Consider the following 20296-nt stretch of genomic DNA (forward strand, 5'->3'; position numbering starts at 1 on the left):
TTGTACATAGTCTTTGAAAAAATTGAAATTTAAAAAACAAAAAATATTCTATTTTTTTATTTAATGCCTTCACATTAAAATTTTGAATTTATTAATATGCACATTTTAGTTCTTCCAATTATAAATAGACCTTAATGAGAAAACAATAATAAAAATTAGTGACACATAAGAAAAATATGTAAACACATAAGTCTGAATGACTGTACCAAAGTATATTATAATGAGTAAGTGTACCTAAATGACTGTACCGAAATATCTTATAATGAGTAAGTGTACCTAAATATTTGTGCCGAACTATATTATAATGAATTATGTACCTAAATGTTTATATCAAACTATATGTAGAATACAAAACCTATCAACCATCAACACACTTGTTTATCAACCAATTATTATAGGTTTTTGCTCCAAAATAATCTCTGAGATTGACATAATTCCTCACTTTTCCCTCTGAAATTGAATCGATAGAAATGGTCTCTCAGTTTGTCTACCATCAATCATTTTGGTCATTTCGCAAAAATTCTCTGTTAAATAAGAACCAAAATAACAAAAGTACCCTCAATTTAATAAATAATGTGCTAAAATGACTTTACAAAAATTGGGGATATTTTGTCATCTCTCCGTATTTAACTGAGATTTTTCACGAAAACACAAAAAATGATTTATTGTAAACAAACTCATAAACCCAATTCTATAGATTTTAAAACTCAGGAACCAAATTAAAGAGTTATTTCAATATCAGAGACCATTTTGGCGCTTTAACCTCTTACATATAGAGATTAATCGAAAAGCAAATTAGACGTCCAGATTAGATAATATAATATCAAGACGTATCTATTCAATAATAGAGTGTCAGGCATGACATTACATTATTCAAACTGAATGCCAAAATGACAACTTGTTCAGTGTAAGTCGTTCTCCATCCAAAAATCACTTCAAATGCATTAAACGATGTATTTTAAGATTAATGCATTCAAGATATCAAAATCCAAAACAAGGGCAATCACAAGGCCAAATATGACTAAGAATCGTGTAACATAGATGTAAAGCATAAACCCTTTAAATTCCACGAACTTAAGTGACATTAAGAACTCTTAACATTAATTTATCCAAGAAAGAAGTTCGGTAAACAGATGACCTAAAACAAAATTCCTCCAAGAACAGAAGACGATTCCAATTGCTTGTTAAAAGGGTAAAAGTTCTCTATTTCTTTTCTTCCTTTTCGGCCTCCGCTGCCTTCTTAAGCCTGGCACCAACATGGCGTTTGTTCATCCTCTCCACACGGAGTTTGTCATATGCCTTGAACGACTTCAACTCATCAGTAACCTTCACAAGCTCAACCGTAGGCTTCTCACGTGCAATTGGAAGGTAGGGGCCATGGAGCTGGGTGGCATTGGCAAGTTCCTCTGCAGGAGAATCGCCCGCCTATAACAAAAAGTTTACACATGCAGATAAGATACCACACACAGAAAAATCAACTTTCTTGAAACTAATCTTCATCAAACACTTAAACATCACCTTGAACTGCTTAGCGCGTCTTGGGAAGACCACTAATTTGGCCTTGTATGTCTTCAGACGCTGCACATTAGCTTGAAGTCCCTCAAGGGAACGATTCTTCCTGCGATGGTCAACTGCAATTCCAATGGTTGGTGCGAGCTTCTTTGGAATGCCAGCAGACTGGTAAGCAATCAAGGTAAACACAGCTTGTTAAAATCATCGTAAAAAAGTGTCTTCAAATCTTTAGCAAAACCAAACAAACCAAAGTTGAATTACGGATACCAATTTTCAGACCATATTTATAGCATGCACTCTTGAATAAACCAACGAAACTGGAAATGTTTAAAAAGTGAAAACACTCGGTAATAATTCTAAGAAGTATTTAACTTCAAAAAACTAATGTAAGAAAAATGATCTCCACACACCTTCTCCTCCTCCTCCTACACACGCCTATCAATTTCTAGCTGTTGGATTGAATAACCCAAGGACAATCAATGGACAGAAATGAGCAGGGGTGCATAGAACGATAAAAAGGGTGTGTGTAAATCATTTTCCCTAATGTAGTACAATCCAGATATGTTCAGACTTCCGGTTTTTCTTAATCGACAATGGGAAGATACATGAAAACAAAACGAAGCAGTTCCCAATAAAACATAACACCATAAGCAACATATCAGCAACCCATAAGAAACAACACTAATTCCGAAAAGTTATAACATTGTCGTAAATCGACCCAACTGACCTTCAACTCTTCCAGAGTAAATCCCCTGCCAGCCCTCACTTTCATGTTGTACTTCAACGTCTGTCCATGAACAATGGGACGGAGTGGGCCGGTGGTCGGCCGAGGGAAGATTTTCACAGCCTTCTTCTGCCGAGCTGTGGACATTTCCAAACACTCGGAGTCATATTACAAATTACACCTCACAAATCTCAGCAAACTCTACTTGAAAGAAGTATAGTGTCACTCACCAGTTCTTCTGCGGGTCTTCCTGGCAGGCTGGTTAAACCAGGTCTTGACATAGTTCTGCCAATGCTTCCTGAAGTGAGAGCTCGGGATAACGTTGTTGTGCTTCACCATGGCTCACCTATAACGCAATCGATACAAAACCAAAATTATGGAAAATACATAGGATTGCATGAACGATAAACCCTAGAGATCTAAGCATTTGCAGATTAAAACACTTGGATCTTCGTTTGGAGATTTCTACAGAGAGATAGATAGGGAAAGAGAAATGAAAGGGAAAACCTGATGAAATCGCCGGATGTTATTTCTCGCTCTCCCGCGGCAGTAGGAGGGGATGGCGTGCTAGGGTTTTAGGATTTTATAAAGATGGCATCGAGTCTTTTCGGGTCATGGGCCAGGCTTCGATTCTCATGACAGTTTAAATTGGCTGTTGATCAAGGCCCATGAAGTCCTAATACATATAGATGGTCCAAAACATATACCACTTTTGTTACCCTACACGTGATTATGACTTTGGATTGCCAAAAACTTTTACAGATTAAGACATGTACGACGATTAACCAAGATCATTGGATTATTTAATGAGAATTTTAACTAAAAGTTATCGGTACTGTTCACTTTAACAAAACCATATTTTTACACTAAAAAGTCAATCATGATACTATTCACTTTACCTTTTATTTTATCCTTATCGTTAAAATTTGAAGTTTTGAAATCATTTTCATTAGTTTTCCTTTATTTAATATAATTAAAAAGAATTCAATGTTTCGCTAAACATGTATGTTAATACAATTGTTTATGCTTACGTCACTCGCTACGCTTCAACACACATGTGAACCTATTGGGTAGACCTGTAAACGGGTCGGGTTTATCGGATTTGGTCGGGTTCAATTTGACCCGTTAAGTTAACGGGTCATCTGAACCCATCCTACTAACCTAATAAGTCATCCGTTTCACCCGTTAACATTTTTTTTTAGCTTAGAGTTTATTTTTTGTTGTTAAGACTTTACTGAAATTACTCAAACATCTTCAACTAACAGGTGCTAACGGGTTCATCCAAAGTGACCCATTATTTAACGGGTTCACCCGTTAGTGACCCGACCCGTTAAGCATTCACCCAAATACTAATATTCGCGGATCGGATCGGATTAACAGATTGGGTTCAAAATGCCAGGTCTACTATTGGGTTCTTATTGGAAAAAGAAAAATACATGGGCCGAGCATGGGCCCAGATGTGAACCTAAAAAGGGGGCCTAGTTGAGTCTGCAAATGCTCACTTCTTTAGGTTGGGTCAAGTTTTCATTTTCTTCTTCATTTTTTATTTTTATTTGTATTTTTATTGGAGGCAGAGTTATAGGTTTGCGCGGTCTCACTGGTCACCGTCACTACGCAAATAAGCTGTAAATTCGCCGCCCGAAACCGCGCCTTCCCTTCTTCACACATACGACATGGTGCAGACGAAGCGAAAATCCATAGACGGCGGCGGCGGAGGCAAGGCAAAGGGAAAGAGAGGCAAGCCCGGCGGCAAGAAGCAGAAGAAAGGCGCCGACGTAAGAGAGAGAAAAGGCCCTCGTTTGCCCAACGTTCTCCGAAAGGAGGTCGAACGCTTAAACCCTATCGAAGATGAAGATATTGATTCCGATGAGGCGGAGGTTTATGGCCGGGACTTTTACGAGTACGAAGAGGAGCTGCCGGAGGAGGAGAAAAGGAAGAACCGCCGGTTCGACCCGGTCGAGAACCTCGAGTATCAGCTTCCTGATGAATTTGAGGTTCGCTACTATCGGATTACAATGTCTCTTTTCGTGTATGTTTTTGTAATATTTTGCTTTTTAGTGATTGTTCTTCATTTGCATAGTAGCATGAATATGTGCTATTTATTCTTGAATTTCTGTTATCAATACTAATCGTATTTATCGCAGGACGAAATGTGTTCTTCGACGACGAGGATATATCTTACTTTGCTGAGCTTGTTCTTATGTTGTATGATAGCATGAATTTGAGCTCGGTTTTCTTGAATATCTGTCATTGATACTATCTGTATTGATTGTAGGATGAAAATGTGTCATCTGAGGATGATGACAATGACATGGGGGAGGCTGGAGAGGGTGGGGGTGAAGATGAGGATGATGATGATGACGATGGAAGGCAAGGAATCACACGAATCCCGGCTTTTGAAGGTAAGACAATGCTTATACTTTAGAGCCAAATTTACTTTGTGCTTATCTTTAGAACTAAATTGATGCAATTTCGAAGATGGGATTTGTTTAAAATCACTGATTATGCGTTCAGAGTTAACTGTCCATGACTTGAGGATATGCGTTAGTGACTTGGTTGCCTGTGAATATAATGTCTTTGTCAGGGAAGAAGAAGAGGAATACCAATGTTGTTGTATCAGAGGCATATCCCGAGTCTGAGTATAACCCTACTCGTGATACTTTGGATGGTGAAGGACCTGTTAGCATTGAAGACCTTCTGAACCCTCTCCATGGAAAATCTGGTTATAGCAAACTGAGAAAGAGAATACATCATCTTGAAAAGAAATCCGTTCCTACTCCAGCTCCACTTCCAAAAGCAGATCAAGAGAAATTGGAGAGGATGGCAGCATATGAAAAATCAACGGAAGAACTGCGAAAGTGGGAACCAATCATTAAGAGGAACAGGGAGGCGCCTACCATATATTTTGATGATGATATGGATTTGCGATCTTCAACGACATCTGATTTCAAACCTAGAACTGAATTTGAGAAGAAAATTGCTTCATTAGTTTATGATGACCAGGTTAAAGATGCTCACCTAAAAGACGGTTCAAGGCTTCTTGAATTAAATAAGGTATGTATCTCACAGGCTAGTACACTTACTGAATTATTGTCTTATAAGATAATTTTCGGAAACTTAGTGTCACCTATTTATTGATTTCACAGTTGCTAATTCATCTGGCAACTGTCGACGTGACACTAAAAGTTCTATGAGATGATTGAAATGAGATTGTGATTGTTGATAAACTACTTTACCCTTTTCTTGTTCTTGTTTGCTTCCCAGGTATCCGCTGAAGATGAAAGAGACCGCCATAATCGAATGGCCAAAATGCGCAGCCTTCTCTTCCGTCATGAAATGAAGTCAAAACACATAAAAAAGATCAAATCCAAAACTTATCATCGATTGTTGAAGAAAGATAGATTGAAAGCAACATCTGCACAAAGTCAAATGGATCCAGACGCTGCTAAAGAACTTGCAATGAAGCAAGAGTATGAACGAGCAAAGGTGATTGCTTTTTCCCCGTGTATAGGTTGTAGATTATTTGTATTGTTTAATGAATTACTTCCTCGAGAAACATTCTTGATTATAGAAGCAACAAGACATGGTTAACTTTTTGGCCCTTGTCAACTTGATCCAGGAAAGAATGACTTTGAGGCACAAAGGTAGCTCCAAGTGGACAAAGCGCATCAAAGAGCGTGGTATAGATGTCCAAGATGAAGGTACTCGGGCTGCTATAGCTGAACAGCAGCACCTGCATGCTCAGCTGACAAGAAAAATGAATTCTATGAAAGACGGTAGTAGCAGCAGCAGTGATGACAGTAGTGACGAGGATGATATAGATGTATATTCACCTGGTTCAGAACATGCTAGGGCAGCAAAGCTGTTAGAAAAAGCAAAGGAGAAGACACGTAATGTGCTAATAGATGATGATGAAGTGCCTAACTCAGGAGTGCTTTCATTACCTTTCATGGTAAAGCTTTGGTTTTTCTTGCTAGTTTCGAAATATTAAAAGATCTAGTAGCAATGTACAACTACCACAGAACAAAGGGGCTGTAAGTCAGTTGCTTTTATATGTGTAAGTTAAATTTTCTTCCTGGTTTGTTTTGGCATAGGTGCGTGGATTGAAAAAAAAGAATGAGGCAGCTGCTGAAGAAGCTAAACTTGCTCTTCAAGAGTATGAATCATGGTCAAACCCGTTGGAGGATTCAAGTGGGGCAGATAATCTGAAAGTGCACCCTCCAAGTGGTAGAATGGTCTTCAATGGATCTAAAAATAAGGCTCCAGAATCAAGTAATAAGACCAAAGCAGACAATAAAATGAGATCAGATAATTATTATGCTAATAGTGATAGTGAAGATGACTTGGAGCCCGAAGAAAATGTTGATGTCGAGAAAGACAGAAGTAGTGATTTGTACAAGGATGTCAACATTAGTGCTGCGCTACTTCATGAAGATTCTCAAAATCACAACGATTCTCTTTTCAAGGTAAAGAGGTTTCTAAATTTTTCCTGTACTTCTTGAACACCTCTCTTTTGATCCATGAGCATGAAATTTTCTATTTCGTGGTGTTACAGAACTTCGGTGATATTGTTCAAGCCCCAGGTCTGAAGACAACACATGAGGTTTCTATTTTTGCTTCAGGCTCGTGGAAAAAGGTTAGTTTTTGTCTTTCATTGATGAATATGCCCCTGTCCCCCTCTCTTTTTGGTAATTACCAGTATTTGTGTGATGTGTGCAGATAAAAAGTGGCAATAGTGTGGATGCAAATGGTAAAAAGTCTACTCGTCCCCCGGAATCAGTTGAGCGGAATCAAAATTTGCAAGTATGATTTCTTTACATAGAAAATTTGAATTTTCTACATTTATGGTTGATTGCCCTGCTTAACTCTTTAAACATGTTTCCATTACAGGAACATGTGGAGAATTTGGATGAGGATAGTGATGCAGATAGTGAGGGGCAGATGGTAGATGGATTTCTTACTTCAGATCCAAAAGATGAATACCGCCTTCCTTCTCAAGCTGAGCTAATTCGTCAAGCCTTTGCAGCGGATGATGTAGAGGATGAATTTGAGAAGGAGAAACAGGAAGTTCTGAATGAGGAAAACCCTGAACCCGAAAAACCTACTTTACTCCCTGGCTGGGGTCAGTGGACTCATGTACAGAAAAAGAAAGGCTTACCTTCTTGGATGCAAAAAGAACACGAAGATGCCAAGAAGAAGAGAGAAGAAACCCTTAAAAAGAGGAAGGATGCACATCTTAAACGTGTTATTATCTCGGAAAAGTTGGATAAAAAGGTTAGGCGTTTTTCCTAGTAGCATTCACTTTTCATTAAATTGGTGATATCCCATACAAATTAATGTTTGAATTCACATGGAAACATTGAATGATAGGAATTAGTAGACAGAGCAGTGGTTAATGGTCAAGTGTCTGGGATTCTGCTTGTATTTGGTGCTTAACTGGTCCATTGTATTTGAATTTGACAGGCGGAGAAACTTTTTACAAAAACATTACCTTACCCTTTCACATCCAAAGAAGTTTTTGAACAGAGCATTCGCATGCCCCTGGGTCCTGAATTCAACCCTGCAAGTGCTGTTGGAGCTCTTAATCGGCCTGAAGTAAGTGCCTTGTTACAATTCTACTGGAGATTGACTATTATTGTAGTGAATATATTACTCTTTTACATCCATTACTATGCCATACGGATATGCTTGAGTTTGCATCCATTGATGAATTCTGCAATACCACATTTGATCCGTCTTTTGTTTCACTAAGCCGGATGTTGGATGCTATGGCGCTTCTCATTCCTCACCTTAAATGCAATTGTGTGCAGGTGATGAAGAGACCCGGTGTAATTATAAGACCGCTCGAGTTTGAGGAGGTGAATCCTCAAGGAAAAGTAGAGGATCACAAACAGAGTGGAAAGAAACAGAAAAAGAGGAATAAGAGTAACAAGAGTAAAAGCGGTAGTGACAAAATTGTCACAAAGGTGAAGACTAAGCTCAAGAGTTGATTAATGCAAAAACTATTTTCGGGTATTTTTTTTTCCAGTTCCATTCTTTCCATGGCGTAAGCGTCATCAATTTTCTACGTTTTGGAAGATGAAAGAGTGAGAAGAGAAGACAGATCGAGCGGGGATACTTAATCTATAGGTGCTGGTTGAAATTCAATTGCCATAATTTTTGTATCTTTTAATTCTTTTCTCTTCTCCTGTGTTGCATGCAGTAGTTTGGTAGAAACTGTATCAGCTATATATTAAAGCCATTTAACTTTTTAGGAAAACCTAATTTGAATTTTACTGCTGTAGTTTACATGCTGTGTTATTGTATTTGTGTTTCCATTTTTCATAAGTTCTTGGAACTAAATTTACTCAAGAGGATGTCTTTTTACCATTGTCTTTTTCCTTCTTATTTTAACTGACTTGTTCTTGTTTAAGTTAAAATACGTTTTTAGGGCGTTTGGAAGTGTTTTTAAATTGATTGAAAGTACTTTTAGAGAAACTATTTTTGAGCTTCAAAAGCTCCAGTAGGAAGCATTTCAAGTATTTTTTTAGATGCACTTGTGTTTTTACAAATGAATAGTTTCAAAAAAAAATTATTTTTATCAAAAGAACTTTCAGTTATTTTAAGAACACTTTCAAATGGGCCCTTTGTCATCGTAGCCTGCTAACCCTGTTTGAGTGGGGTGCCCTATTGACTCAAGTGTTGCTGCAAGAGGAAATAATGAATTCGCCACTTCACTTATCTTTCGTCATATAACAATCGTTTAACCCTTAACATAGTTTTAACTTCTCGTGTACGCTTTTTATTAATTCATTTTTCTTGAATTCAAATTTCAAGTAAACGATTGGTCGGAGTCGTGTACGCCTTTTATTAATTCATTTTTCTTGAATTCAAATTTCAAGTAAACGATTGGTCGGATAAGTGTGTTTCGGGCATCAAGTTTAAATCGTAGAAAATATTACTTGTGTAAATATAAATTTAAAAGAAGTATGGTTAAATTCCGAATAAAAAAATTAAAACTTTAACGAAAAGCTTTTGGTATTGTTCACTTTAACGAAAAACCACATTTTTACACTAAAAAATCAATTTTGATACTATTTACTTTACTTTTTATTTGCCCTTATCGTTCAAACTCAAAGTTTTTAAACATTTTTTCTTTAGTTTTCCTTATAAAAAAACCCGCTTAAAATGCTTGAAAGTCCAAAAGCGCACCCCGGTCTTTTCCTTCAAGTAAAATCCGGCCGGTTCCCAAAAGCCCGCCAAACTACCGCGCCGAACGGCGCCGTTTTACGCGTCTCCATCTTCCCGCTGCCCAGCGTTCGAGTCCAACCAATCTCTCAATTCGAATTCACAGACGAGGAAGAAGCAACAATGCTGCACGAGTTGCTCCTCGCGCTGCTGGGCTACACCGGCGATCTGATAATCGACGGCAGAGAGCACTCCAAGTCGCTCGGAATCGACGCTCCGATTTCCTCCTCGCCCACTTTCAAGCTTGCTTGTACATCTCTTTCATCCAACCCAGGGAAAGGTACGTACATGATACACCCCCGAATATATTTCACCTAAACCCCTCCAATTTTCCCATATTCGAATTCCAACCCATCATTTTCTGCTTCTCTTTCTACAGGGCTCTCATAGAGAAGATCATCACATTAGGGTTTTACTACAGGGAGCTTGACCGCTTCTCCGTCCGGTGTCGGAATTTAAGCTGGATTGCAAAACGCGAGTCCTGCGGCCTCCGAAAACGAAAAGCCGAGCGTTTATCGGAGGGCCATTGCCAATGGCATTGTGGAGATACTGTCTGTATATCGGTCCTCGGTGCTCCACATTGAGCAGAAACTGTTGGCGGACTCCGTCTCGATTTTGGCCACCGTAACTCAAGGCCTCAACAAGGTTGAATTTTTGAATTTGTATGGTGCTGCATTGTTAGTTGATGATAATTATTGTTTGAGTTTTCTTATGATCAATTGGGTTTTTGCTAGTTTTTTGTGCTTTTACCGCCGCTGTATGGGCCCGTTCTGGAGATTGAGCGCGATGACATTCGAGGTGGTCAGCTTCTTAACCTTTTACACAAAAGATGCCATTGTGGAGTTCCTGAGTTGCAAACGTGCCTTCAAAGGTATTAGCCTCATTGAGAATAACTGTCAGTAACTGTTTGTTATGTTTTAGTGGCGGAATGGATTGTTAGCTGATTAGTTTCGGATGCGTTTATTTCTGTGTGTTGATAGCATAGGCTTCTTTGGCATGCTCATCAGGTCATGTATAACCAGCTTGCGGCATGGGTGGTTTATGGCATTCTTCAAGACCAGCATGGAGAGTTTTTCATTAGGAGGTAGAGACTGGAGATACTCCTTTACTACCTTTGTCCCTTTTTGTGGGACTTCCACACCTTGTCTTTCCTATTTTGTTACATTTTTAAGTAACACGCAACTTGAAACAGTTCATCGGTTGTATCACGTTTCAGGCAGGAAGATAAGGATGTAGGGGAGGGCTCATCTCATCCGGACATATCTGAAAAGTTGGCATGGATGTCAACGGGTGATACATCCTTAACAGATTGGCACTTGGGATTTCATATTTATTTGGTATGGCTGGCCTGGTTTACTGCATATATACAATATGTATGCAGGGAAGAACTGATGTTTTATTCCTATTCCCCCTTTAGCAAGGACTTCAATTTTTGTTAGTACTGCCTCAAAAAGAAACGAAGTTTGGAACTTTGATACTTACACGTAGCATTGTCTTACCTTTTCTTTTTGTAGGATATGCTGCCCGAGCATATCCATCCACATGCGTGTTGCAGAATCATTTTTATTTTCTGGAAAGGCTATCAGGGTTCTTCGCAATCCGAGTCATGCCTTTCGGCTCCTGGACATTGTATATCCTCAACAGGTGCCTAGAGGCTCTCAGAAAGTTAAAGTATTTTCAGGAAAATCTCCTTTCCTCAAAGACCCTTTTGCGGATAAAGAATTGCTTCCACAGTATGAGGCTGATAAGATTTAAACTATGCTTCTGGAACTAAAGGTTTTCTTTTAACACTATTATCACTTTGTATTCTTGCTAACTCTGTCATGTCACTGCTTATGTGAAAGATGGTGTATAAGATGTATCTCGACAATCTTTATATTTGTGTCCTTATGTAAGCGATATCTCTTACTACAAACTTCAATTATGGGTAAGTTTATTTGTTCATTATGTGCAGGAGTCATCTGAGTTTCACAAAAGATCTTTTGAATGTGCTGTCCATTCAATTAGGGCTATTGCTGCCAGTCATCTTTGGCAGGTGCTGAATATGAACAATTTGGTCCCACCATGTTCTATAACAAAAAATTTTATGTGTTCCTTCAATTTCTGCAGATTGTTGTTGTACATGCCGACTTAAATGGCCATCTGAAGGCACTGAAAGACTATTTTCTTTTAGCAAAAGGAGATTTCTTTCAGGTAAAGATGGATTATATCTAAAGACTGCTGACTTCTATGATTTAAGTACAGACGGTCCAAATTTTGTTTTGGCGGGGGTGATGGTGTATTCCTTCCCTGAACGTATGAATGAAACTGGAAATTGCTATTTCTCTTAATTCTTATGAACACCTATAGTGTTTCCTAATTAGACATGATTTATTGTGGTAGTGCTTGCTTGAAGAGAGTCACCAGTTGATGCGCCTACCTCCTCGCCAGTCAACTGCAGAGGCTGACCTTATGGTCCCATTTCAGCTGGTAAGATTATTTGGAAATTGTGAGGTATTGATTGAGTTGACATGGCTCATTTTTCAAATGAATTCTAGTGGTTTGCATCAACGTGTTTTGCTATACTTCCAATGCAGGCTGCAATTAAGACTATAGGTGAGGAAGACAAGTATTTCTCAAGAGTATCCTTAAGGTTAGAGTCCGTATTTGATTGTTCCTAACTTCCTAGTGTCTGAATCGTATAAATTTCGACCATATAGCCATTTTCTTACCAGTCATTTCACTATGAGGTTTCATAAAAAGTGTTTATTCAGTTATCTGTCTGTATCTGCTATGCCTTCATTTGGAATGACAGTAAAATCCTCCCAAGGAGATTTACAAAAGGCAGATGGGAAATCAGGCCCAAGTGCTTCCTCAGAAATATCTCTTGACTGTTGGGATGGAATTGCTCTTGAATACTCTGTTGACTGGCCCTTACAGTTGTTCTTTACTCCAGAGGTGCTCTCTAAGTAAGACTCTACTGCTACTTGTGGATGCCATTATTTCTTCCATATTTCCTTTAGTTTCAATAAAGTTGGGAAACAGTCCTTAAAATTTTGTAATGGCCTTCTATTCGCTGAAATATTTGATTATTATCTGAACTATTGAACTTCTTATATGCACATGCTTGCTAACAGAAAATGTACACCAGGTACTGCAGGGTCTTCCAGTATCTACTGCGGCTCAAGCGTACACAAATGGAACTGGAGAAATCGTGGGCCTCTGTGATGCAACAAGATCACACAGATTTTGCCAAGCATCGGAATGATCGTGAAAAGTGTTCAGTATTTCAGCAGCGAAGGCAGAGATCTAGACCAATGTGGCGTATTAGAGAGCATATGGCTTTCTTGATTAGAAATCTCCAATTTTATATAAAGGTTATGGTTTATTTCGTTAACTTTCACTTCCGGATACTCATAATTGTCAGAGTTTCGTTGTGCATAAACTAAGCAGAAGAAAAGCGCTCTGTACTTTCTTCACTCTTATTATTCTTATCATACATGTAACTGATGGAGAAAACCAAGCAGTATAGAACAGAATCGGTGCATAACCTAAAGTATTGTCTATTTCAGGTGGATGTGATAGAATCCCAATGGAACGTTTTGCAAGCTCATATCCAAGATTCTCATGACTTCACTGGACTTGTGGCGGTCCATCAGGAGTAAGTCGAATAAATGATTTCTTCTTTCTCTGTTTGATTTCCCAAGTCATACTATGTCCATGATTTATATTACAGTGTAATGCTCATGGAATTCTGAACCTTCCTACAGGTATTTATCAGCTTTAATTTCACAATCTTTCTTAGACATTGGCTCTTTATCGGGGATCCTGTACAGTATAATGAAACTTTGCCTTCAGTTCTGCTGGAACATCGAGAACCAAGAAGCAGTGCAAATACATCTGAATTGGAACACATTATCGAGGTTTGCGGAAATATTCTCTTGAAATATTGTGAAGAATAATTTCCACATTGCTGCAACTATCCTGGGAATTGACTAATCCCTGCATAATTTGATAGTTGGGTTACAAGTTACACTTTCACTAGACTTCATTGTGTATTAAGGACATGGCTTTGTGATTATTACTTGTTGACTTCATATTCAAATTGTTTTCTTTTACATTGTTCAGGAATTTAACAAGAAATCAAACTCCCTATGCACGATATTGCGCAGTAGTAGGCTTGTTGGGAGCCAGCGAGCCCCATTTCTGAGGCGGTTTCTGATGCGTCTCAACTTCAACTCCTTCTTTGAGGTAATCAATCCCATATAGCAACGCTCATCACAGATTCTTCAATTTTTGCACCACAGTTTCCTAACCATTCTCGTTATTCCTCTTTCTAACAGGCAACAGCGAGAGGCGTGCTGAATGTTGTCAGACCACGGCCTACACTTTCTGTTTTGAACCAACAGTAGCATCGTTTCTACTCAACTGCTTCAAAGGTGCCTCCTGCTAGTTTCTGCAGTATGCCATGTGTGCGCTGGAAGATTCATCTTTTCCTCTTAAGTTCAAGAGAGATTTTCACGCGGCAGCTTTCTGAGGTCCGACCATGCTCGTTGACTTGTGAATGAGAGACCCATGAACGTCAGTTAACGATTCTGGGAAGATCCGACGGTCGGTTTCTTTGTGTCAATGTGTGTTCCAACTTCTCGACCCAATGGCAAATGGCAATTAGGTTGGTAATTTTGATTGGTGGCTTGGAATCCATGGCTCTTAGCAGCTTGCAGTTAAGATTGAGAGTCCAAAGTCGAGTTTTGGTTGCATGCAGTTTTTTCAGTTTTCAGTTGTATACTTCGGAATCGTTGTATATGAATGTGTGAAGAACTTGTAGGATAATGAATTTATCATGTTGTAAACAAGTTTGTAACCAGTTCTGTTTGTGTATATTCCTCGAATTTCTTTTGTACATGGAATTAAGGAATCAACTCCAGCTTCCATTGAGTACGTTATGTATAAGACTTCGTTGTACGCGTGTAACAAATAAAACAAGTTTATTACCATAAAAAAATTATACAAGGCAAGGGAAAGATCAACCAAAATTTGAGTACAAATTAGTTACAATGTGACGTGGTTAAAAGCAAGACCATAAAATAAGAAGCAAAATCTAAAATCTCAGGCCTGTAGCCTAAATACCTAGTTGTATTAGAGCTCTTCGAAACCTTCCTCGTCCCCTTCTTCCTCGGTTCTCAGGAATTCCTTCCTCCCAAGTTTCATCTGTCAACAATCAAAGTTCAGCGTCTGACAGACAAATGGTACAGATTCTAATTAGTAACTTTTGAGGAAATGCAGGGAAAAAACATACAAAGTCTGAATATGAAGAGAGGACGAATTGAGTAGCATGTTACCTGATCATCAGAAAACCGCAGTTGTTCTGCAGAAAATAGTATATTCTTATACCTTCCCGGTGCTAATTCCTTGCCTAAACTCCTTGCAACTTCATCAAAACAAATCATGTCCACCCGAAACCCATTGTTCATGAATAGTTTCTCCAACCATGTCCTTGCACTAGTCTGTCGATGAGAAAAGGAAACAGGTGATGTCTTTCTTTATTGACATAGAAGCAATTGCCATATTGAGTCGCACTCGATATAAGCAAACTGACCTTGGTCCCTATTTCAGTTTCTGCCAACCAAGCAGGTAATTCTCCCAAGAAAAAACATCCCTTCATCGCCAAACCACTTACAGTGAGCAAAATATCTTCAAAACTTGCTAATGTCATCAAAGGCAACCCCTGCAATAACACAGCAACATGATTTTCCTACTTACTAAAACACTAACCATTATAGCTACACACGAGAATATAACTAACGAATGATTAGCGGATAGATACCTGCATGGCCCAAATGCTAGGTTGATTGCCGTTAAACCCTTTAGCACGCAGACTTTTTTGTATGTCGGAGGATTCCAAAGGAACATGAAGGGATAAGCAGCTTCTAGGAATCTTAGCCCCAACACCTGAGGGATTAAAGATAGCATGATAAGAACTTTCTGCATTGCCTACTTAATAAAAACAAGCTGATAATGCATAATAAAAAAAATCCCGAAAAGTTTGAACTTTCTGAGGATTTAGAATGACACAAAATCTGTATTAACAAAATAATCAATTCCCACGATATGAGAGTAAATTTTCAAGATGTGCAAAAACGAAAGAACTTGGGATAATGTCACAACAAAAATTCCCTACTTCAACTAGGTTGCAAATCTTTAACTACTCTTAATAACGAATAGTTCATATTGTAAGTTTACAATCACCTTGAAGCTTCTCAGCTGCTCTTTTGAACACCCGTTCCGGAGAAACATTGAATATAATGGTTGAACTTGGCCAACTAAGCCTATATGGGCGGGTATCCATTCCATCGGTTAGCAAAACAACCTGCACTCCCAAGAAGAATACATTGAAACAAAGGAGTGATAAAGAACAAGTTTAACCTATCTCCACATCAACAAAAAAAAGACACTCAAGGAGCCCTTCCTCCTTTCTACAAGATGCATTTCAACACATGCGCAGAAATAACTCATCAAAAACACAAACGTCGAATTGTGTGATTGGAAGGCATTGTCAGGTAGCAATTGCTACTTCAAGAAAAGGCTTAACTACCTTCTTTAATCCATCGATATGGTTTAGAAGCATTTCGACACATATGCAGAAATAACTCATCAAAAAAACAAACGTCGAATTGTGATTGGCAGGCATTGTCAGGTAGGAATTGCTACTTCAAGAAAAAGACTAACTACCTGCTTTAATCCATCGATATGGTTTACCGTTCGAAGCAACTTATCGTCGATGAATTTAGTAGCAACGCAATAATGATGTGAGCATTGCATCATGTCCATCTGAGCATTAGGAGGAACAAAGCAACCAGCATACGGATCAACAAACAGAGGCTCTGCACACGAAATTATTAATCAAAAACTTATAAATTTGACAAATTTAAATAAAAATTTCATCTTTCGAAATTCTGCGCGTCACTGAAACTCCACAACACGAATCATCCAACTGTTTGACGAAATGACCCGATGAAAAAACAAAATGGCAAATACGAAATTCTTTAGGATACGGGTTTACTTGGTCGATGGGTCTCCCGGAAACGAAGAGAAGCCGAATCAATGGCAGATTGAAGTAATGGGTCGTTTTCCTCGACGATTTTGGCTCGCAACTTCAACCCGCCATTTCTATCCCCCCTTCTTGAAGTGGTGTAGAGGACCGGTCGGCGCAAGATAGCAGTAGCCGGGGCATGTGCAACGCCTGCTAAACAGTCCATACAATTCAGATTAGTCTTCAGCTGCAACGCCCTACAAAGTACGAAAGAATGGCAGCGATCATCGACCGAACGATGATCAGCCTCTTAGTCTGCGCATGGAGCGCGATGCGCGCCAACGACCAGACCTTCAGTCAGCAAATCCCAAAACGACACGGCGTTTAACTGCCTTGAACGAGTTTTGGGATGATTATGGCGTGTTTACGTAAATATAATGATAATGGCTTGAAAACTTTGAATTTTAACGAAAATGATAAAATAAAGGGTAAAGTGAATAGTATTATGATTGATTTTTTAGTGTAAAAATATGGTTTTTCGTTAAACTGAACAGCACCAGAAGTTTTTCGTTAAAGTTTCCATGAAAATATGAGGAATTGAATTGATAAGGAGTTAGAATGGCGAGAAGTCAGAATCGGATGCTTGTTGAAATTGTTTACTTAAATGTTTTGAAATCGGAATAGAAATGATTCTAATTCCATAAAACTATTTACTAATTCAGCAGAATCGGAATATAAATCAGTATGATTACTAAAATGTTCTTGTCCCAAATCAAATATTTTATATACTTTTTTTTAATAAAATTTGATATAATATATAATAGTAAGAAATGACAGTCTATGGTTAATGGGTTTATAAATGATAGTCTTAGAAATTAAAAAAAAAAAAAAAGTAAGTGACGGCATAAAGGAAACAAAAGTGTCATTCCGATTGCCTAAGCAATCAGGAATCCAAATACCATGTTAATCTAAGGAATCCAAATCCTCCAAAATTTTGTGTGGGTCCCACCTTTTCTTTTACTCCCCAAGTTTAGTATACAAAGGTACTCCGTAATAAGAATTCAATTCCGTGTTTTGATTCTCATGATGGGCCCTGAGGGGGTGCATGTGGTGTCACCGCACAGGGCCTAGAGGATGGGTTCGAAATAATATAAAAATGCATAAGCTTATTAAATGCATAAGCTTCCACAAAATAATATAAAAATTTCACAAAATAATATAAATTTTTTTAGGGTAAATTACATAGTAGCCCCTCAGGTTTGAGCTCTATTGCAATCTCATACAACATCTTTAAAACATTTCATTTTCATACCTGAAGTACTATTTTATTTCAATTTCATACAACCGTTAGATTTTCCATCCATGGATCTGTTAAATGCTGACGTGGCTGCCACATATATGACACGTGGCTGCCAAATGTCTGCCACGTGGCAAATAAAATAATTTTTTAATTTTTTTTTAAAAAACCTGAAATTGGAAGAAAAAAAAAGGTCCGAACCCAGAAGAAGAAGAAAGAGAAAGAGAAGAAGAAGAAGAAGAAAGAGAAAGAGAAGAAGAAGAAGAAGAAAGAGGAGGGAGGAGAAAGAAGAAGAAGAAGAAGAAAAAAAAAAGAAAAAAGAAAGGGGTCCGAACCCAGAAGAAGGAGGAAGAAGAAGAAAGAGGAGGAGGAAGAAGAAGAAGAAGAAGAAGATAAAAATAAAAAAAAAAGGGACCGAACCCAGAAAAAGGAGGAAGAAGAAAGAGGAGGAGGAGGGAGAAGAAGAAGAAGAAGAAGAAAAAAAAAAAGGTCCGAACCCAGAAGAAGAAGAAAAAGAAAGAGAAGAAGAAGAAGAAAGAGAAAGAGAAGAAGATGAAGAAAGAGAAAGAAAAAAAAAGGACCGAACCCAGAAGAAGAATGAGGAAGAAGAAGAAGAGAAGAAGAAAGAGGAGGAGGAGGGAAAAGAAGAAGAAGAAAAAAAAAAAAGGTCTGAACCTAGAAGAAGAAGAAAGAGAAAGAGAAGAAGAAGAAAGAGAAGAAAAAAAAAAAAGAAGAAGAAAGGGACCCAACCCAGAAGAAGGAGGAAGAAGAAGAAGAGAAGAAGAAAGAGGAGGAGGAGGGAGAAGAAGAAGAAGAAGAAAAAGAAAAAAAAAAAAAAAAAGGTCCGAACCCAGAAGAAGAAGAAAGAGAAAAAAAAAAAAAAAAGTGGCAGATATGTTTTTTTTTTTTTTAAATTAAAAAATTATTTTATTTGCCACGTGGCAGACATTTGGCAGCCACGTGTCATATATGTGGCAGTCACGTCAGCATTTAACAGATCCATGAATGGAAAATCTAACGGTTGTATGAAATTGAAATAAAATAGTACTTGAGGTATGAAAGTGAAATGTTTTAAAGATGTTGTATGAGATTGCAATAGAGCTCAAACCAGAGGGGCTACTATGTAATTTACCCATTTTTTTATTAAATGCATAGGCATCCACAAAATAATATAAAAATTTCACATAATAACAAGAAAATTCGAACCTTGACCCTCTAAATAGTTACGGAAAAACAATACACCACATTTCCATTTGTTGATTTATTAAATTTGTTTGTGCTATTAGAATTTATAGAAGCTCAATTGAAAACTAAAATTATTTTTTTAACAAAAAATTAAAAAAAATAAAATCTTTAGTACTTTTTAGAGCCTCCAATTCACTTTCACACAGGCCCCTGAAATCTTAGGACCGCCCCTGTTGATTCTAATTACGGTTATGTAAACGCGCCCTTAGAGTATTGGTCCTTCAAATTTGGCCAAATTGAATCTTTGGTCTTTTAAATTGAAAGTTTGTAAGAATTGATTTTTGAACTTATCAACACATGAAGTTATGATATTTTTGATAATTCCGTTAGAACTTTCATCGCTTATTGTTCCTTTCAACCCTCTTATTGTTGAGCCCAAAATAATGTATGGGTATGAGTGAGTTATTAGGATACCTAAAATGTCAATTCATAAATTAAAATTAAAGGGACATATGCACCTAACACTTTGAACCCAAAAACAAAAAAAAAAAGAATGATGCACCTAACACTTTAAGACTCTTGATCCAAAATCCCAAATCTTGTGTGGATCGATCAATGAATCTATTTTTTCACTCTATAAACATAGATTAAGTACGAACATTTACAAACAACTCAACAAACGGTGAATCAGTTTAACTAAATTGTATATAACAACCTTTGAAGTGGTGATAAACTTTTCAAAATACCAAATTCAATGAGCTACGATAATGCTGTTTTTATAAATAATCCAACTGAGTATATATTTGTATAGTTGAACGTTAAGTTAGTGTAGATGGATTTTTTGACTTTACAAACACACATTAAGAGCGAATACTTATAAATGACTTGACATATGGACAACATTATGTAAAACACGAGTTTTTAAATGTAATTTTCAGCAAACGAAACATAAGTTTATGAATATATGTTTCTTATCGTAGCTGAATCCTAAATAAAAAAGTAGAAACCTGCACAAGAATGATAAATCTAAAAACCCCTCTCCAACCATTGACGGCTGCTTGAAATTGAAAAGTTAGAGAGTATTTTTAGTGTGATCGGTATATAGAATGATACAATACGTGTCACTATATAAATAATGAGATATGTACGTTAAAAAATTAATAACTTAAAAATTAAAAATTTTCACCATTTATACCACAAAACATATAGTACATCATGTGTTTGGATCAGAATGAAAATTTTCTCCAAAAGTCAGTACAAATATTACAGAATGTTAGGTGAAGGCGAATGCGAACCATGAATTTGATGTAACTTTTGACCAAATCGCCTTTAAAAATCA

The 20296-nt window shown here is 37.6% G+C and overlaps 3 protein-coding genes and 1 pseudogene across 5 annotated transcripts; 2 read left to right on the forward strand and 2 right to left on the reverse strand.

The window, feature by feature from the left end:
• Positions 1 to 1018: 1018 nt before the first annotated feature.
• LOC126591114 (60S ribosomal protein L13-1) lies at positions 1019 to 2872 on the reverse strand. Its single transcript, XM_050256680.1, has 5 exons — positions 2744 to 2872; positions 2467 to 2582; positions 2240 to 2373; positions 1519 to 1677; positions 1019 to 1425 (listed from the first exon to the last, which is right to left on the reverse strand). Exons 2-5 carry the CDS (start codon positions 2573 to 2575, stop codon positions 1204 to 1206), a joined length of 624 nt encoding a protein of 207 aa, XP_050112637.1. The 5' UTR covers positions 2576 to 2582; positions 2744 to 2872; the 3' UTR covers positions 1019 to 1203.
• Positions 2873 to 3776: 904 nt separating this feature from the next.
• LOC126591031 (U3 small nucleolar RNA-associated protein 14-like) lies at positions 3777 to 8587 on the forward strand. 2 transcript variants are annotated; one of them, XM_050256565.1, is made up of 11 exons: positions 3777 to 4230; positions 4512 to 4639; positions 4825 to 5290; positions 5501 to 5722; positions 5856 to 6188; positions 6331 to 6702; positions 6792 to 6872; positions 6956 to 7039; positions 7127 to 7510; positions 7700 to 7831; positions 8047 to 8587. In XM_050256565.1, the coding sequence occupies exons 1-11, from the start codon at positions 3910 to 3912 to the stop codon at positions 8224 to 8226; spliced, it is 2703 nt and encodes a 900-aa protein (XP_050112522.1). In that variant the 5' UTR covers positions 3777 to 3909; the 3' UTR covers positions 8227 to 8587. The 2 variants fall into 2 exon arrangements, with proteins under 2 accessions (XP_050112522.1, XP_050112521.1); XM_050256564.1 differs by having other exon boundaries at positions 4512 to 4638; positions 4821 to 5290.
• An 867-nt stretch (positions 8588 to 9454) lies between these two features.
• Positions 9455 to 14383, forward strand: LOC126591488 (gamma-tubulin complex component 4 homolog; annotated as a pseudogene).
• Positions 14384 to 14413: 30 nt separating this feature from the next.
• LOC126591489 (O-methyltransferase 1, chloroplastic-like) lies at positions 14414 to 16840 on the reverse strand. 2 transcript variants are annotated; one of them, XM_050257183.1, is made up of 7 exons: positions 16506 to 16840; positions 16175 to 16326; positions 15692 to 15812; positions 15270 to 15394; positions 15042 to 15170; positions 14785 to 14949; positions 14414 to 14653 (listed from the first exon to the last, which is right to left on the reverse strand). In XM_050257183.1, exons 1-7 carry the CDS (start codon positions 16699 to 16701, stop codon positions 14582 to 14584), a joined length of 960 nt encoding a protein of 319 aa, XP_050113140.1. In that variant the 5' UTR covers positions 16702 to 16840; the 3' UTR covers positions 14414 to 14581. The 2 variants fall into 2 exon arrangements, with proteins under 2 accessions (XP_050113140.1, XP_050113141.1); XM_050257184.1 differs by having other exon boundaries at positions 14414 to 14677; positions 16506 to 16838.
• Positions 16841 to 20296: the final 3456 nt, after the last annotated feature.

Source organism: Malus sylvestris, chromosome 11 (assembly GCF_916048215.2).
Source record: "Malus sylvestris chromosome 11, drMalSylv7.2, whole genome shotgun sequence".
Taxonomy (NCBI): Eukaryota; Viridiplantae; Streptophyta; class Magnoliopsida; order Rosales; family Rosaceae; genus Malus; species Malus sylvestris.

Excerpts from the sequence above, each read along its gene's own strand:
- LOC126591114 (XM_050256680.1), bottom strand. The coding sequence starts at position 2,575 with ATGGTGAAGCACAACAACGTTATCCCGAGCTCTCACTTCAGGAAGCAT. Across the intron at positions 1,678-2,239 it reads TTACTCTGGAAGAGTTGAAG|TCTGCTGGCATTCCAAAGAA; the intron begins GTCAGTTGGGTC and ends ATTGCTTACCAG. Across the intron at positions 1,426-1,518 it reads GACGCGCTAAGCAGTTCAAG|GCGGGCGATTCTCCTGCAGA; the intron begins GTGATGTTTAAG and ends TTTTTGTTATAG.
- LOC126591031 (XM_050256564.1), top strand. The coding sequence starts at position 3,910 with ATGGTGCAGACGAAGCGAAAATCCATAGACGGCGGCGGCGGAGGCAAG. Across the intron at positions 5,723-5,855 it reads AAGAGTATGAACGAGCAAAG|GAAAGAATGACTTTGAGGCA; the intron begins GTGATTGCTTTT and ends AACTTGATCCAG. Across the intron at positions 6,873-6,955 it reads CTTCAGGCTCGTGGAAAAAG|ATAAAAAGTGGCAATAGTGT; the intron begins GTTAGTTTTTGT and ends TGATGTGTGCAG.
- LOC126591489 (XM_050257183.1), bottom strand. The coding sequence starts at position 16,701 with ATGGACTGTTTAGCAGGCGTTGCACATGCCCCGGCTACTGCTATCTTG. Across the intron at positions 15,813-16,174 it reads ATATCGATGGATTAAAGCAG|GTTGTTTTGCTAACCGATGG; the intron begins GTAGTTAGTCTT and ends TTGGGAGTGCAG. Across the intron at positions 15,395-15,691 it reads AGCAGCTGAGAAGCTTCAAG|GTGTTGGGGCTAAGATTCCT; the intron begins GTGATTGTAAAC and ends TTAATCCCTCAG.